The sequence below is a fragment of the Callorhinus ursinus genome, unplaced genomic scaffold (genome assembly GCF_003265705.2).
Source record: "Callorhinus ursinus isolate GAN/ISIS: 27379988/994484 unplaced genomic scaffold, GSC_fseal_2.0 scaffold9, whole genome shotgun sequence".
Classification (NCBI taxonomy): Eukaryota; Metazoa; Chordata; class Mammalia; order Carnivora; family Otariidae; genus Callorhinus; species Callorhinus ursinus.
This window is the reverse complement of record NW_027397071.1, coordinates 7,055,116-7,074,075: the sequence shown is the minus strand read 5'-3', so window position 1 is coordinate 7,074,075 and position 18,960 is coordinate 7,055,116. Positions and strand designations below refer to the sequence as shown.

The 18,960-nt window shown below is 35.9% G+C and overlaps 1 protein-coding gene across 10 annotated transcripts in view; it reads right to left on the bottom strand.

Annotated features, from left to right (window-relative positions):
- The window catches only part of ST7L (suppression of tumorigenicity 7 like), a 125,404-nt gene that overhangs the window by 16,757 nt on the left and 89,687 nt on the right, over positions 1–18,960 (bottom strand). For 9 of the 10 annotated variants that reach the window (XM_073896132.1, XM_073896135.1, XM_073896133.1 and 6 more), the window contains 2 exons: positions 9,006–9,156; positions 5,480–5,572 (listed from right to left, as the gene is read on the bottom strand). In XM_073896132.1, coding sequence (XP_073752233.1) covers positions 5,480–5,572; positions 9,006–9,156 — 244 coding nt within the window. Of the gene's footprint in view, positions 1–5,479; positions 5,573–8,415; positions 8,508–9,005; positions 9,157–18,960 lie in introns of those variants that run through there. The other variant, XR_012379319.1, reaches the window with a different exon arrangement.

The following is an 18,960-nucleotide window of genomic DNA, read 5'->3' as shown; positions in this document are numbered from 1 at the left end:
CAAGTATTTATATCTTATTTGAAATTTGATTGAAAATACCTGAATACCAATGCTGAGATGTGACTATCACCATGCGTGGCACACAGTAGGTGCTCAATAAATGTCTGTTAAACGGAGAGCTATTCTGGGACTTCATTGTCCAGGAAGTTGACTGCTCAGGGCTGGACACAAACCCAAGAATTCCTGATGTAATATCCTGCATAAGTAAGGGATGACTAATTCAGTGCTGAATCAAGGTCAGCTATAAATTTCACTTTTTCCAACATAACGATTCACAGAGAAGATTACACCTAAGTTTCCTTTGGTAGCCATATTTTTTATGTCTTATACTATACTCAAAAGTATATGCCAAAAACTGAACTCATTAAAAATCCAGAAAATTTCCAGAGGCTTGGGTCACGTTTAAAGTAAAAGCACACCAAATTTGAATTTGTTTTTAAAAAAGTTAGAAACATTAGAAGCTGTGGACAACATTGTACTTTCAGCACCCAAAAAACCAGCAGTCGCTTTTGCCCTGTCCCTCAAGCATGAGAGGCCAACTTCTTCTTGGCCTCTCAAGCAAACCAAGAGAAATAAACCATGGTACTTGCAAAGACAGGGAACACTTATGTATACCAATGGTCACTAAAATTCCTATTGCATGAGAGACAGCAACGTTGATAAAATTAATTGAACTGTATAGCATTTTATGATTTACAAAGTGCTTTAATTTCTATTAGTTTGATTTTTTCAATAGCCTTAAGAGATAGATAGTATTATTTCCACTTTTTTTTTTTAAGATTTTTATTTATTTATTTGACAGAGAGAGAGAGAGAGAGAGAGAGACAGCGAGAGAGGGAACAAGAGCAGGGGCAGAGGGAGAGGGAGAAGCAGGTTTCCCGCCAAGCAGGGAGCCTGATGCGGGGCTCAATCCCAGAACCCTGGGATCATGACCTGAGCCGAAGGCAGACGCTTAATGACTGAGCCACCCAGGCACCCTATTTCCACTTTTTAAGGTGGAAACGATATAGCTTTAGTAAGATAATTTCTTAAAATATGAGCTTTTTATATTATAGGAGAGACCTAATTTTTTCTTTTTGGATTGCTTTCTGTAGATTCGTCTGTCAGTCAATGTTTGGCTAGTACATCAGTATAATGGATGACTAGTACAGAAACACTCCCTTGGAAGTAAAGTTCAAATTTCATCACTGGCTTGTAGAGAAAAATTTATCAGGAGGCATAAAAGACAACTAAATAGCTATGTGAACTAAGGGAATAGTTCAAGTCTGAACTTATGAGGTTCCTAAGCAAATTCCAGAATGTTGTAAGTCATATCAAGGTTGAAGGGGAACTGAAAACAAAAAAACATTAAGTACTCCTGGGTATTAGAACTCCACATTATTAAAAATTTGTTCATTCTACCACAGACAAATACTCTCAGAACAAACAATATAATCAAACAAAAGCCCAGCATATCCCTCTTCTCCTACCTCCTGGAATTTGCAAATGTGTAAGTACCCTAGAAATAATAAAGGCCTGCCAAAAAAGCAAACTCTTCATTCTTATAGCCTGTGACTCTGGCAATACATGATAACAACCCCGATTTTATTCATATTACTATGTAAAATTGGCCTTAAGCAACTTTTGTAATGATTTGGAGGGGGCATTATATTAGGCTAGATGTATTAACCTAATATAATACACTCCTGCATATTGATGTTCCATAATTAAAGATTGACTCCTTTGCCTTAAATATCCTTGTTTCTTTTAAAATGGAAAAACAACAAGAACAACTACTACCAGCACCATCCTAGGAAAGAAAATAAAATTTCTTTCAGTAATGACCTTCTAATTACCAGAGTCAATGGATTCTTCACAGTAATCACCCTCCTTGATATCAGATACTCCTCCTCACTTGGAAATTTTTAGTTCCTAGCCTATCTAGTTCTGGTTCTTGTCCTGTCTCTCTGTCCACTCCTTCAATGAATCTTCCCAACTCCTTATCAGCCACCCATTCCTTCAACATTTTTGTGCCCCCATGGTTCCACTCTTAGTTTACTTCTCACTCTACACAGTCTCCCTTAGTGAGCTCATCCATGCCTAGAAAATGATGATTCCCAAGTTGGTATGGTGATGTACCGATGTAGAGAGAAAGAGATAGTGGAACCCCCAGGAATCCTGTATACACAACCTGACCCTGTCCCTAGGCCATGGCTAACCACATCAGGAATAAACACCTGGATAAATCTGATGCTCTCCTCCAGAAGTTTTAGAAGCCAGATTGAGATCTTATTCATGCTGTACAATTTGCTTGAACTGATAACGTGTAAACTAGAGCCATGTAAGGGCATCAAGTTTGGCTACATGAGTATCCAAGAAGGGAAAGCCAAACGACAAAGAGAAAGATAGCAAAATGAAGCAGACACATTGAGAGAAGCAGAAATGAGAGTTCATACAGAGAGGAGATGGCGTTGGGGAAGGAGAAAAAGAAAAGTATGAACAGGAGAGATGGAAAAAGGCAGCCAGAGATAGAGATATACAGATAACTGACTCCCGGAAATCCTGATAGCCCTCTAGTTTCTGGTTCTAGTCCCTTCTAAGGTCCGACTGTAATCTGCCTCAGAAGCTGCCTTTGGATTCTTTGAGATAATCCAGTCTTCTCCTAACAAATTTTAAGTTTAAAACAGTTATTACTTGTACCCAAAGAATACCTACATTTACTATTTATATAGTATATACATATTTCATATACATATATATCTTATAAATATATCTTAGGCCCATATATTTAGAGATACAAAAATATGTATATACGTGCAAAATAGATTACAGATAGAATTAAGCATGCATACACATGTGCACACACACACACAAGATGTGGTATACATGCAACATACTCAAAGCCTGAATTTACTTCCCCCATTCCTGTTCCCAAACCTGCTCCTCCTGCTGTATGATGGAATTCCCATTCTTCAAGTCAATCAAGTCAGATTTGGGAATCATCCCCTGCCCTTAAAGAGAGAGCACACCCCATTTCAGCTTCCTTATAATCTATTCCATACATGTAGCACTTAACACATTGTTTATCAGTCTATTAACTCATGAGCAGTTCAGAAGTTTGGAGTAGGATAACGAGGAAAAGGTACTAATATTTAATATTTTTGTTGGGTACTGACAATGTATTTGGCCTGTTTATGACATTAAGGAGGGCACTTGATGTAATGAGCAGTGGGTGTTATATGCAACTGATGAATCAATAAACTCTACCTCTGAAACTAAAACAAAAGAAAAGAAGGGGTGCCTGGGTGGCTCAGTTGTTGGGTGTTTGCCTTCGGCTCAGGTCATGATCTCGGGGTCCTGGGATCGAGCCCCACATCAGGCTCCCTGCTCAGCGGGAAGCCTGCTTCTCCCTCTCCCGCTCCCCTGCTTGTGTTCCCTCTCTCACTGTGTCTCTCTCTGTCAAATAAATAAATAAAATCTTTTTTAAAAAAATAAATTAATAAATTTGACTAATTAAAATATTTGCTGAATATCAATTTTCATTGTGAACATTACAGAGACATTGTGAACATTGCAGAGATACATAGAGGGATGATAAAGAGAATCCTGGCCTTCAAGTTTACAATCTAGAAGGGGGAGGTTAAGAAGTCCACAAAGTACTTTGAGAGTTCAAAGAAAAAAACAGATAACTTATCTCAGAGGATGGAAGAAAATAAAAGACCCTGGGAGAAAAATATCAGCATACTCAACATCCATAATCTCTCCTAAATTTTCATCTATCTGTTTGGACCTTTCAGCTCACCACGTTTGTTGGTTGTAAAACTGCAACTTTCCTTCTTAGACTTGAGCTCTAATGGCCCCAGAACTGTAAAAACTGGCATAGGTTTATATCACATAAGGAAACATGGTGCTAGTGTTTATAACCTTCAGCATGCTTATTGGTTAAATCATAAAAAGAAAAGTTACACAGAAATTTACCAGTTCACAGAGAAGAGTGAGAGGATAAGGCAGCTGAGACAAATAAGTATAGACCATTCTTTTGAGAAGTTTGGCTTCCTGAAAGCAGGGACTCAATGGGACTCTCAGCGATCATAACCCTATATACTTCTGGTTCTCCCCCTAAGTCTAAGACTGCTCTTTTTAGAACTGGAAAGTGTAGTCCTTCCAAATTCATTCTTTGTAAAGACAGCTTTGGCTCTTCTGAGTGTTTTACCTTTCCGTATAAATTTTGAGATCAGCTTGTCAGTTTTTGTTGGTAGGGATTGTATTGAATCTATAGATCAATTTGGAGAGAATTGCCATATAAATAATACTCGGTTTTCCAATCAATAAACATGGACTGTCTCTCCATTTACTTAGTTTTTTAAAATTTCTCCCAGCAAATGACATCGTTTTTAGTATACAAGCCATTTAAATTATTCCTGAATTGTTTGTTCTTTTGGATGTTACTGTGATTAGAAGTTTTCTAAATTTCATTTTTGGACTGGTTATTCCCTGCCGGTATATAAATATGCAACTGAGTTTTATATGTGGATATTATATCCTGCAACCTTGCTAAACTTGTTTATTAGATCTAATAGTATTTTTATGAATTTCTTAGGATTTCCTACATAGAAGATGACGTCATCTGTGAATAAAGACAGTTTTCTTCTTCTTTTCCAACATGAATGCCTTTTTATTTTTTTTTCTGGCTTGACTGCACTGACTAGGATCTCCAGTACAATGCTGAAGTGAAGTGCAGAGAGCAGACATCCTTGCATTATTCTTAATCTTAGAGAGAAAGCATTCAATGGTTAAATCATAAAATCACCATTATGTATCCTGTCAGCTGTGGGGTTTTCATAGATGCTCTTTATCAGGTTAAGGAAATTCTCTTATTCTTAGTTTGTTCAAAATTTTTACCATGAATGGTTGTTGGATTTTTGTCAGCCGCTTTTTCTGCATCTGGTGTCATTTATTCTCTTAACATGATGCATTGCCTTTTGAGATGTTAAGCCACTTGCATTTGTGAGGTAAATCCCACTTGCTCACAGAGTATAATCTTTTTTATATATAGCTGGATTCAGTTTGCTGATATTTTGTTGAACATGTTTGTGTCTATATTCATGAGGGATATCATTCTATAGTTTTCTTGTAATGTCTTTGGTTTTGGTATCAGGGTAATACTGGTTTCACAGAATAAGCTGGGAAGTGTTCCTTCCTCCTTTCTTTTCTGAAAAGAGTTTGTGAAGGATTGGTATTATCTCTTCTTCAAATGTTTGTAAGATGGCTGCTCTTTTTAATATCTTCAACTTTTGTGTTCTTCATTGCATCTCACATAGCATTTTACCCCAGAAACATATGGGAATGAACTTATGCAACTACATCCAAGAAATGGCTAAAATAGTATTTTAAACAGTATCCTGAATTTCAACCAACAGCACTTTTGCTATGAGAAAATACTGTGAAAAACAATCTCACAACTACTTTTAAGTTTAGGAAAACTAGAATATTTACTTACTAGGTAATAGCTCTCTATCAGCAGTCTCTGTGCAGCTGGGATAAGGATAAAATAGATGGCCTTTTTCTAATGGATATGGAATCATTCTAAAAGCTGAGAAAAAAAATACGTAAGTTGACATTCCATTCAGACTCACTTTCATCCCATACTACAGATCAAAGCTACTTTGGAGACATACTTTTGTAAAATTTTCACATAGCATTTATTAATTTTTTTAGAGATACCTTTTAGATGAAAGAAACAAAGTAAGCAAAAGAAGGACTAAGAGGAAGAATAAGACTTATTTGGAGAATAGAATGGTCTGGCTGGAATAAAACTAAAAGGAGTAGTGGGTGGTAAGGCTGGCTAGGTCCTTCTTGCCTCTGTCTCCTCACTATAAACACAACAGACTTAACTCTGTGGGTATGAATTCCTTTTCTTCCAGGAATCTTCATAAAATTGCAACATGTATAACTGTTGTGACCCAAACTGTTGGCAACCTACAAGAGTTCTCAATGGCTCCTAACTTCATGTGTTAGATATCACCAAAGTTTTCTACAAGCAGACTTTAACTTAAATCAGAGGTCACCAAAGCATCATCCTTTGGCCAGACCTGGACCACTATTTATGTTTATAAATAAAATTTTATTAGAATACAGATATTAAAATCACTTGTTCATTTATGTATTATGTAAGGCTGCTTTCAGGCTACAAGAATTGGGTAGCTATAACAGAGACTATGGCCACAGAGACTAAATACTTACCATCTGGCTCTTTACAGAAGTTTACCCATCCCTGATCTAGATTATCATCAGCTCTTACAGACTTCTTAAAGAAGGAATCTTTATTAGCTACTCAGCTAGCTGAGTATTCATCAAAATTGTGATGTTTTTGTTTTTCCTTTAGTGCTTAGCTCTATAAACTTTTGTCAAAATATGAATTTTGTTCTGCCACAATAAAGAGTAGGGATTTGTCCAAAGGCACAGAGCAAATCAGTGGTAACACTAGGAAATCGTTCATAAAGAAGATTATTTATGAAATACAGTGTAAGTCACATATTTACTGAGAACCTCCTATGTGCCAGGCAGAACATTAGGCACTGAAGACACATACAGGATCAATGAGACAGAGGACCTGGCTTTGAGGAGCTTACTGACTACTAGAGAAAAATCAAAAGGAAGACTAATTACCCAAAGACATTCCACTCCTCAGTTTTAGTAGTTCCAGTTTCATTAATCTGCATATTGTCAGTGGCACGCAGTGTCTGACCCTTAGCAAGTGGTTAATGCAGAGGTTCCCAAATTCTCTTGCTTTAAGGATACATGGTGCCCTTCATGTCTCTTCATGCCCCTAGGCTGAAAGAAATACCTAACAATTCCACTTAAGTAGTGGGTCCAAACAACTTTAAAGGTTTATGTCCTAACAACTTAGCAGTGATTTTGGGGGAAAATATATATGTCAATTAAAGGGAAAAATAATTATTTCATTTTTTTAAAAGATTTTATTTTTTTAAGTAATCTCTAACACCCAGTGTGGGGCTTGAACCTACAACCCCAAGATCAAGAGCAGCATGCTCTACCAACTGAACCAGCCAGGGGCCTCTAATTATTTCATTTTTTAAACAATCACCTTTCTTACTAATGGGATGTATGTACCTGTTGGACACCACATAACTTTTCAGACCTTGGAATCAGATTGGACACCGCCATCCTCACTTCCTGTTCCACACTGATTTTTTTGTGTGGTAGTTCTTTTAATCATAGCAATTAAGAAAAACCCAGCTTTGCAAAGCTATGACAGGATCAAAAGAAATAGAGAATGGAGAGCCACCTAATGGTGAAACCTTGAACTATGCAGAGCTAACAGTCTGAATGATGCTTGACAGATGTTGAGTATTGCTGTGCTTCCACTAAAATTTTTAAAATATCCCATGGCATTCTTGTGAATTTGCTACAATGCCCCAAGGTGCCTCATTACAAAGTTTGGGAACTGAGGGGGTTAACCAATTCTAGTTAATGAGTATTGAATTTATTTTTGAATTTCTATTGATAGCAGGAGTGTACTTTCCAAGACAATTATTATAAGAATTCAACTGACAAAATATTTTGGTTAAGCTTTTTCATTTTCTAAGTGACTTTAAGAAGTTACAAATAAGAGATCTGGTAGTTACTTGAAAAACAATCTAGTTCTCCAAAGAAGATATACAAATGGTCAATTAGCACATAAAAAAAATGCTCAACAACATTAATTATTAGGAAAATGCAAATCAAAACCACAATGAGATACCACTTCACACCCATTAGTATGGCTATTAAAAGAAAAAAAAGAACAAATGTTAGCAAGGATACAGAGAAAGTGAAACGCTTGTGCATTGCTGGTGGAATATAACATGGTACAGCTGCCACAGAAAATAGTAAGACAGTTCCTCAAAAAATTAAACATAGAATTATATAATCTACAGGTTCCACTTCTAGGTATATACCCAAAAGAACTGAAAGCAGGAACTTGAACAAATACTTGTAATACCCATGTTCATAGCAGCATTATTCATAATAACCAAAAGGTGGAAACAACCCAAATGTCCATTGACAGATGGATGTATAAACAAAGGATAGTATATACATACAATGGAATATTATTCAGCCCTAAAAAGGGATGTTTTTCTGACACATGCTACATTATGCTAAGTGAAGTAAGCCTGATTTAATGAGACAAATACTGTATGATTCCACTATAGAAGATATCTAGACTAGTCAAACTCATAGAGACAGAAAGTAGAATGGTTACCAGGGGCTGGAGAGGGGAAGAATGGGGAGTCATTGTCTAATGGGTACAGAATTTTCAGTTTGGGATGATGAAAAAGCTCTAGGGATAGATGATGGTGATGGTTGCACAACAATGTGAATGTACATAATGCCACTGAACCGTACATTTTAAAACTGTTAAAATGGGGGTACCTGGCTGAACCAGTCGGCAGAGTGTGTGACTTGATCTCAGGGTTGTGAGTTCGAGCCCCACGTTGGGTGTGGAGATTACTTAAAAATAAAATCTTTAAAAAACAATAAAAAATAAAGTGGTTAAAATAGTAACTTTTATGTTATGCGTATTTTACCATAATAAAAAAATAGATTTAAAAAAAAGAACAAGAGTTGATATTAGTTGTGAAGAAAATAGTTTCATGATGTAAACATCTGAAAATTAAACAAAAGTCCAATTTAAAAAATACTAGAATAACTTAACCACATTAAAAAGCCTATAAACCAAGGGATGTAAGTTTTCATTTTCTTTCCTTACAAGTATGTAACTTAAATGAACATATGACAGAATACTGTAACAGTTTCTCATTTTGCTCTTCCTAAATGTGGCATCAGTATAAGTACATTAAGTATTTCTCCTACCAATAAACGAAATAAACACCTCTGGGTTCACTTTGAAACCAATCTGAACAATACTTAGGGAAACTCAGACAATCTTATTTAAAAAGGCTGCCTGGGAATGCAATGAATAGTCCAAGAGATTAGCGGTACATTTGGAAAAGAATACTTACTGCCTTCCCACGTACACTGTAACAGATTAAGAGCACCTTCTATTCTCTTCCAGTGCTGAAGATGGAAGAAAGCATAGGCGATTGCTTCACTATCACCCCGTTTCAGAATGTGTTCTGGAGGTAAAATTAGACTTTTCATCTCTAGTAAGTACTAGAAAGATAACACACACAAAGACACACCACAGAAAAACGAAAAATTAAATTATGTTAAGTTCAAACACCCACAGAAATGTAGATTCAAATTTTACAATGTTAAAAAACAAATATTAAGCTAGTTGAGATGACAAGAGGGTCACACTGATAGCATGTGTATAAAATGCTCATCTATGCAAATTCCAAAGATCAGAATATTCCTAAGGGCAAAAATAAGATGATAAATGGCTTATGTATGACCTTGCTAAATACATAATGGAAATTCAAGCTGAGGAAATAATGTGAGAGCAAATATCTATTTTTCCAAAAGAGAATTAAGTATAAAAATCATAAAATCCAATTTTGGAACAACATTTTGTGCTGACATTCAATTCTTTTTTTCTCTCATTCCCATCTTACAGGTGGAGGAACTTAATTGTGAATAAGTTCAATTAAATTAATATCTACTGAGAGCAAAGCACTATGTTAGGAAACACTAGATTCTCTGGAGCTTCCTACTGTAATAGAAAGACAGATTTCTTAAGTTAATGATTATAATAAGACTATACTGAGTGCTTTATTAGCGGTATAAACAGTGTATATGTATATAAGAATTTGGATAGAAGATATTAATTTTTTTAGTTTTTTATAATAGATTGAGATATAATTCATATTTTACAATTCCCCCATTTAAAGTATATGACTCAAAAAAATGTATACAACTCAATGGTTTTTAGTATATTCACAGATAAGTACAACTATTACCACAGTCAATTTTAGAACATTTTCATCACAGCAAAAAGAACCCCCATCCTCTTTAGTTATTACCCTCTAACCCCCATTCCCCCTAAGCAACCACTAATCTACTTTGCATCTCTATAGATTTGCCTGTTCTGGCTATTTTATACAAAAAGACTCACATAATATATGGTCTATTGTAACCGGTTTCTTTCACCCCACGTAATGTTTTCAAGGTACATCCATGTTATATCATATACCAGTACCTCATTCCTTTTTGTGGCTGAGTAATATTCCATTATATGGATATACCACATTTGTTTATCCATTCATTATTTGATGACCATTTGGTTGTTTTCATCTTTTGGCTATTATGAATAATGCTGCAATAAACATTCATGCACAAGTTTTTATTTGAACATATATGTTTTCATCTCTCTTGGGTATATACCTAGGAATGGAAGCACTGGGTCATGTGGTAACTATATGTTTAGGAGGTATTAATTATGATTTAGGAGTTGAAAATAAACCACTTGATGGAATTGGGGATATGAACTGACATATAAAGATGTATAAAATGTAGATGAACAGACCAGGTGGTGGGGTAGGGAGATACAGCAGACTGGAATACAGGCCAACTTGAACAAGGCTAAGAACGCTTAGAGCAAGACACATTTAAGGAATTAGTGAGTGTGCCTGTTAAAGAAGTTATGGCCTATCAGTTCTCACATATGAAATTAAATTATATCTTAAAGTCTTGAAGAAAATACTTACCTTAATATTATAATCCACAACAAAAGCAGTATAATTAAATGTACTAATTACATGAAAAAAGACACAAAATTAACCACTTGTACATCATCTTTACTATTAAAGTGGTCAACTTAAAACAAAACTTTTCAAAAAATACTTAGCTAAATACTTCCTCCAAAGACTAAGACCAGAGTACATTTTCCCTACTAGACTAGTTTGAAACAACCTCTTTGGTTCTACATAATTTGATACCAAATTATGTGTCGTAAGGTCCAAACCACACTAACTTCTGTTATAAAATATAGAAAGAGAAACACTCCTAAGAAGTGCTGTAAATGATACATTCTCAAACTTCAAATTCTAAGTTCCTCAGGTTGTTACACAAACTAAGGAGATAAACAACATAAATTTGAGCTGAAACTTGTGAAACACTGTAAAACTGCTACAAGCAGGAAGAAACAAAAAAGTGTGGTGGTTTCAAAATTAAGCCTTAGGTTACTAATCAATATATATGTATGTACTGTATTAATGTATCTAAAATAATTTTTTCTTTTTTATGAAATGTGCCTTTCCAACACTCACTGAGCTTAATGCCCATCTTTAATTACTCTTACTCCTATACCTCAATAAAGCTGGAAAAAAAATAATAGTTAATCTTGATGTCTCTGGCTCTCTCCTCAAAGTGTAAGAATGCAGTCTGCTCATCAATTTATTTTAGCAGATGTCACAAGCTATGAGATTATTTACTAATCCAGTTTGGGGATTTAACATTTCCCATTCAGTTTCTTAAAGGAATGCAGCAGAGGTTGTGTCCTGGTCAAGCAAAGCCCATTTGCTGCCTGGTTGGGTTCTCTCCCCTTAGTGCCTTGGGCCTATATTCAGGAGGGTAATATTCTTTCTAATCCTCTCTAATCCTTGCCCATTTTTTTAAAACACAGTAAAAGATCACTCGCACCAGGCGGCTGTGGGAAAATGGACTCAAATAGCTGACCTCTGACATGACTCCTTATGTTCTTAGCAAGTGCACTAAGAGCTTCTTCAGTAGGAAGCAAAAAAAAAAAAAAAAAAAAGCAGCAGTCACAATGGAATCTCCATCATAAGGGTATCTCATTTTCAGAAGAAAACTGTTTTAATATGTAAACCAAGTCCTTTCTATTAAAATTCTACTTCATTTTACAGGTAGAAGAGACAAAGTATCCCAAATTATTTTCAATGAGTTTTAGAACCCTGAAACTTTAAACTAAACCTGCCTTGGTAGCCACTTAGCAATTGGTAAGCCAAAGATATTCACTTAACAATTATTCAGTCAAACTTAGAGAATATATCAACTAATTATGTTAAGAAAATACTTTTTTGAACAGCAACTATATATTTTCAGTTTAATGATCTGAGTGACAATTCAGATAGTAGTCAAACATATGGCATGTTTATTAGGAATTGACTTCAGGAGTTTCTATTTTAAAATCTTTGCCATTTAATCATTAAAAAAACATCTTCCTTATGCTATCTTATTTTTCATTACATCTCACCTACAAGCAAATGTCCTTTCCAATTTGACTTTAAAACAAAGCAATTCTTATGTTTCAGTTTCTAATAAGACACTGAAATAAAGTTCCACTCTCAAAATATAAGGGAAAATTTTCTGTTTAAGGAAGATATCTTTAAAATAGGTAATTAGGGGCACCTAGGTGGCTCAGTTGGTTGAGCAACTGCCTTCGGCTCAGGTCATGATCCCAGGGTCCTGGGATCGAGCCCCGCATCGGGCTCCCTGCTCGGCGGGAAGCCTGCCTCTCCCTTTCCCACTCTCCCTGCTTGTGTTCCCTCTCTCACTGTCTCTCTGTCAAATAAACCCCTCTCTTGCCGTCTCTCTGTCAAATAAATACATAAAATCTTAAAAAAAATAAAATAAAATAGGTAATTATAGGATTAGAACTTATTTTATTTCCTTCACAAACTGCTACTCAGGAATTTCTGCTACCCAGCATAAGCTGTAAGTAACTACACAATAGAAACCACATCCTTCATATTCTGCTATAGCACCTGGCACACTCCACTCCCAAAGTAGGCACTTAGACACTTACTAACTGACCTGATCTGATATATATAGCTAAAATGTCTTCAGACTCATGTTTATATTTCAGTTTTTTCTTAAAGATATTTTTTAACTCTCTGGGCAAACTAAAAACAAAACAAAACAAACTTTTGCTACCTAGACTTTATTTTTCTGTGAATAAGAATATGAAAGGTTGAAAACTGAAGAGTGGTTGGTTTGGTGTGGGTTTTTTTCTGCTTTTGAAAGTACATGCTTAGTGCATAAAAATTCAAACACTGCAGAATTACATAGTAGAAATACTATATTAAAAGACTGGGGAAAAGGGGCGCCTAGATGGCTCAGTCAGTTGAGCATCTGACTCTTGGTTTCAGCTCAGGTCATGTTCTCAGGGCTGTGAGATGGAGCCCCACATTGGGCTCCACAGTCAGCTTGGAGTCTGCTTGCTCCCTCTGCCCCTCCCCCTGCTCACACTCTTGTGCTCTCTCTAAAATAAAATAAAATATTTTTTTAAAAAAAGACTGGAGAATAAAAAGAATAAAGAGAAAAGGATAATCTAATTTATATTTGTCTGGATTTCTTTACACATAACATCCTTAAAAACAGGATCAAACTTTTATGTAACTCTTTACTTCACAATATATCTTGTACATCTCTTCTTATCTCTATATAGATCTAACTCATTATTTTTAATTGTTATATAGTGTTCCACTAAAAGCTGGTTATTTTGGGGCGCCTGGGTGGCTCAGTTGGTTGGGCGACTGCCTTCAGCTCGGATCATGATCCTGGAGTCCTGGGATTGAGTCTTGCATTGGGCTCCCTGCTCAGCGGGGAGTCTGCTTCTCCCTCTGATCCTTCCCCCTTCTCATGCTCTCTCTCTCATCCTCTCTCAGGTAAATAAATAAAATCTTTAAAAAAAAAAAAGCTGAGTTATTTTATAAGAAATAAGGTCATGCTGAAATTGTACTACCATTATTAAAAGGCCAAAAATAATTACATTAAGTGAAACTCATAAAACGTTAAGTAAAACGGCTTCAAAATTCCAAAAAGTGATGGGATCTAAAATTTTACTTTGTTTAACTTGGTTTGTCTAACTGAGGTCTTTATAGCAAAATAAATCTAAAGTACAGACATGTCTATTCACCAAACATCTACTGAATGCCTGTTATGTGTTAAGCAGAGTTTCAAACATAAAATAAGTAAAACAAGAGTTCTGCTTTTTAGGGAACTAAGGAAGAGACATACAAACAGACCAAAAAACAAACAAAACCAAACCAAACCCAAGATATGATTAAGGCATTGAAGGAATGGAGAAGAGAGAGCCATTTTCTCTGCTTGGGAAAAATGGTAAAGACATCTCTACAGAAGAGGCAACAGATGAGCAAGATCCTGAAGAATGAGTAGAAACTTGCCAAGTAGAGAAGAGATTAAGCACATGTACAAAGGTAGGGAGACATGATAAGACATGACCAATCCAGGGAATAAGATAAGGAGCAAAGCAGAAGTGGCAAGGAATAAGGTTGGAGACAGATGCCAGGCCCAGACTGTGAAGGGTTTCTGTATATGCAATACTAGGGGGTTGGTCCTTATCTGACAGGTGATAGGGAACAAAGAGAGCTCTTTAAGCAGAGCAGCTTTGCTATTTAGGTAGAAAACTCTGGTGATGGCCAGTATGGAGATGGGATTATGGCAGGGAGACTACTGAGACATATGTTTTAATCATCCCAGCAAAAGATGGAAAGTATTTGAGATTATTTCTATATCTTTACCTGTATGTTTAGAAATGCATAGAAAATGTCTGGCAATAATATAAACCAAACAGAAACAGTAGTTACATGAGAGAAATAGAATTGGGAGAGAAAGAATTGGATTTTTTATTTTACAAACTTCTGAAGGGTCTTATTTCTTTTTTATGAAGCACTCATTACTCTTATAATAATAATGATAATTTTTTAAAGAGCAGGTAGTGAGGGCATACACTGGTCAGTGACAGAGGGGATGGAGTAGATGGCTAGATCTGAAAGACATTTCAAAGATTATGAGTTGGCAGTTTGGGAAGGGCAGAAGTAAAGATTAATGATGAGAAGATGATAGCGAGCCATAAATCAAAATACAGAAATAAGGAAGGACAGGCAAATTGGAGAAGACACTTAAAAATAAGATTTAAAAAATTCAGTTTGAGGGGCACCTGGGTGGCTCAGTAGGTTAAGCATCTGACTCTTGATTCTAGCTCAGGTCACGATCTCAGGGTCATGAGATTGAGCCCCGCATCAGCTCTGTGCCCAACACAGGGTCTGCCTGTCCCTGTCCCTCTGCTCCTCTGCCTCTCTCTCTCAAATAAATAAAATCTTTTTTAAAAAATTCAGTTTGAGACACACTGAAGTGGCTGAGGTACCTATCAGATACCCAGGTAAAAATTTCTACAACTAGATAGAAATACAAGTCTATAGACAAGGAAGGAAGCCAGAGTTAAAATATACAGGTTTGGAAATTATCAGCAAATAAAATATAGTTGAGGATATAAACCAAGGCTGGTACCTAGTATATGCTGCAGGACCTTCCGTATTACCTCCAAATCAATCACTCTACTGTTATATCTGGAAAAGAACCGAAACTGTTGGAACAATTTGTATCCAACTATGGATAACATACTCAAATGACACTCAAATCTCTTGCTTTTCCCTAAAAATTAAAAAAAAAATTAAAGCTATTTTCGAAGTTATAGTTAAAAAAAAAAGACATAAATGATGTATGGTCTGAGGCCTTTTTTACTCTAAAACCATACCTATGCTTACACTCAAATTCACTTTAATTTTGAATTGCTTTGATCTTCATAATTTATCTTTAGATTACTTCGTTTCTATTACTTTGTAAATCTTACAACAGCTTTTGACCAAAAGCAATATAATTCTGACCTGAAGTAATGATAATACTTTATAATCTTCCTCTTAAAAGCAGAGGTTAAAGAAAAATCTCTCTGAAGGCATCTGAAATTAAGGTACTTTGCTCTTGATCAGTCATGCACATCAAGAACCAATTTATCTCTGCAATTAGTTTTCTCAGTGCACATTCTATGAGATTGGACAGGCAGATTGAATGCAAAGAGTCCACATGGATGTGTATTAGCGGGGAGACTAAAGACAGTTCCCAGAAAGAAAGTAAACAGAACTGCTACATTAATAAATTGAAATAAAACATAATACTCCTGGCAGCTTCAGGAGCAAAGAGAAAGTGATCTTATGTTGAAAAGAAAAGGAAGGGAGACTAGAGAGGGCATTTGCCACAGGAAAACTTCTTTCCATATCATCCTACAGAGCAGTACCTCAAGAGATAAGCATTTTATATATCTACTCGTCCACCTAGGCCAGAGCATAACACAACAGAAAGGTATAGCGCTTTTCTGTGCCCTAAGTTTGGGTCAGAGATTTCAACACCACTTCCCATTTCTCCTTTGATTCCCGCCATACCACTAAGTCTCAATCAAGTGCATGTTTCCCGCTTTTATCCTTCATATATGCTGCTATAATATAGGTAGTTTGGTCAATGAAATGTAAGCTTGCTGCTAAAGAGCTGGTATCTTCTGTTAGTGGATGGGACTCAGAACATCCTACATGCTTCAATTTCTGATCAACCAGAATGGATTTTTCCTTTTCTGTATCAATTTATTTTTAAAATTCCCCTTGCATTTAAAGAAACGTCCAAGCATGGTCTGGTTTCTTGGCAACCCAAAATGGCTTTTTTTGTAAAATAAGAAATAATAATTTTTAAAAGCTACAGATAACATATTCTGAAACATGTGCTCGAGTTTGTTACTTTACTCTTCTCTCAAGAGCTTATCCTGCCAGACACAAAATAAATTATTTTCAGGGTATTAACTAATTCAAATTAGTTAATTCCTGTCTCAATAACTTCACCTTTACCTTATCTCAACAAAATCCCCAAATTTGACACATGCTAAGGCCAATAAGCACTAAAATAATATTCACAAGAAAAGAGTGTGCACAGAACAGCTTAAACAGGAAGAGAAAATGGCAGTGGAGGTATAATAAAACAATACTCGCCATGATCAATACTCTTGCCTGATACTCAGACACTGTGTTAAGTGCTTCATACATATCATTGCATTTAATCAGAAGGCATGATACTTTGACAGTGCTTTCCATGCTGAGTCAAATTCTTTTTCTTTACTGAGGTATAATTTAAAAACAGTAAAATGCACAGACCTAACTCCTGCAATTCAATGAGTTTTGACAAATGAGGACAAGTAACACCCAAATGAAGACACAGAATACTTTCATCACCCCAGAAAGTTCTCCTTTCCAGTTAACTCTCTGCTTTGACCACCTTAGGCAAATACTATTCTGATTTCTTACCAGCACAGTTCACCTTTCAACGTCACATGAGTAGAATCATTCATCTTGTACTCTCTTGTACCACACTCTATTTTTGAGATTCATCCGTATTTTACTTGTATCTTTCTTTTTATTGCTGAATAGTACCCCACTAAATAAATATATCGCAATTTGTCCATTTACTTGTTAATGCACATCTGGGTTGTTTCCAGTTTGGGGCTATCATGAATAAAGCTCCTATGAACGTTCACATTCTTTTTGGAAAAATATAGTTTCATTTCTCTTGGGTCTATACCTTGGAGTGGAATTGCTGGGTCACAGAAGTGAGATATATGCTTAACTTTATAAGAAATTGCCAAATAGTTTTCTAAAGTGGTTGTATCATTTTATACGTTTAGCAGCAAAGTGTCAGAGCTCTAATTGTTATACAATCTTACCACCATTTTATCAGTCTTTTTAATTATTGCCATTCTGGTAGGTGTGAAGCAGCACCTTGTGATTTTATATTGCATTTCCCTGATAACTAATGATGTTGAGCACACCTTTATGTGTTTATTGGACATTCCAGTGTCTTCTTTTATGAAGTATCTGTTCAAGGCTTTTGGTCATTTTTCACCCTATATATATATATATTCTGAATAGGAATCCTTTGCCAAACCAATCAGTTGCAAAAATACAAACAGAAACTTTGATTTTTTAAAAAAAAATCAATGGACAGTATACATGTAGATATATTTCTGGACTTTCTATTCTGTGATTTTTTTTTTTAAGATCTTACTTATTTGTCAGAGAGAGAGAGAGCACAAGCAGGGGCAGTGGCAGGTAGAGGGAGAAGCAGATTCCCTGCTCAGCAAGAAGCCCAATGCGGGACTCGATTCCAGGACCTTGGGATCATGAGCTGAAGGCAAACGCTTAACTGACTGAGCCACCCAGGCGTCCCTGTGGTTTTGTTTTTAAGATAATTATTTCAGGGGCCCCTGGGTGGCTCAGTTGGTTAAGCGTCCAACTCTTGGTTTTGCTCAGGTCGTGATCCCATGGATTGTGGGATCGAGCCCCACGTTGGGCTCTGTGCTCAGCATGGAGTCTGCTTGAGAGTCTCTTCCTCTCCCTCTGCCCTTCTTCCCTGCACTGTTGCTCTGGCACGCACTCTCTCTCTCTAAAATAATCTTTTTAAAAAGATAATTATTTCAAATTTAAATATAAAAATAAAATTTAGAAGAATTTGGTGGTAGTATGCTTAGGAAACAAACCTTCAATGAAATATTGCAGCAAGCTATTTTTAGATTCTAAGTTAAAGCTGGACAATACTATTTTAACGGATATGTAAAGTGTCATAGGTCAACAATCACATCTATATAGGTCACTGACATTCATGGATTTAATACTTACAATTTCAATCATCTTTGGTATCTCTAAACATCCATGACTTATAAAGCCATCATTTTGCTAGGGCACAAATCTTAATCATGTGCTCTGAGGCTTGTGCACACATGTGAGTAACTTATCTAATGAGTAACCCTGACTCTTCAGTATTCACATCTCAGCAAGGTTCATGACCTATCCTCATATTTACATTTCAGGGGTGAAGTTATGTTATAGTGGTATTTTCAACTATGGAGATTCACAATGGTTTTGGACCATATCAGTCAAGACTGTCAATAGCTTACCATAAGAATAATGTTAAAGAATACCTTCTACAATAAAAAGACAAATTTAAAAGTGTTCAAAGGATTTGAATAAACTTTTATCCAAAGAAGTCATACAAATGGCCAAAAAGCACATTAAAAGATAGATGTTTGACATCATTAGTCATTAAGGAAATACAAACCCAAACCACAACGAGACACCGTTCACACCTACTAGGATAACTATAATCAAAAGACAAACAATAACAAGTGTTGGCATGGATGTATGGAAGTTGAAACCCTCA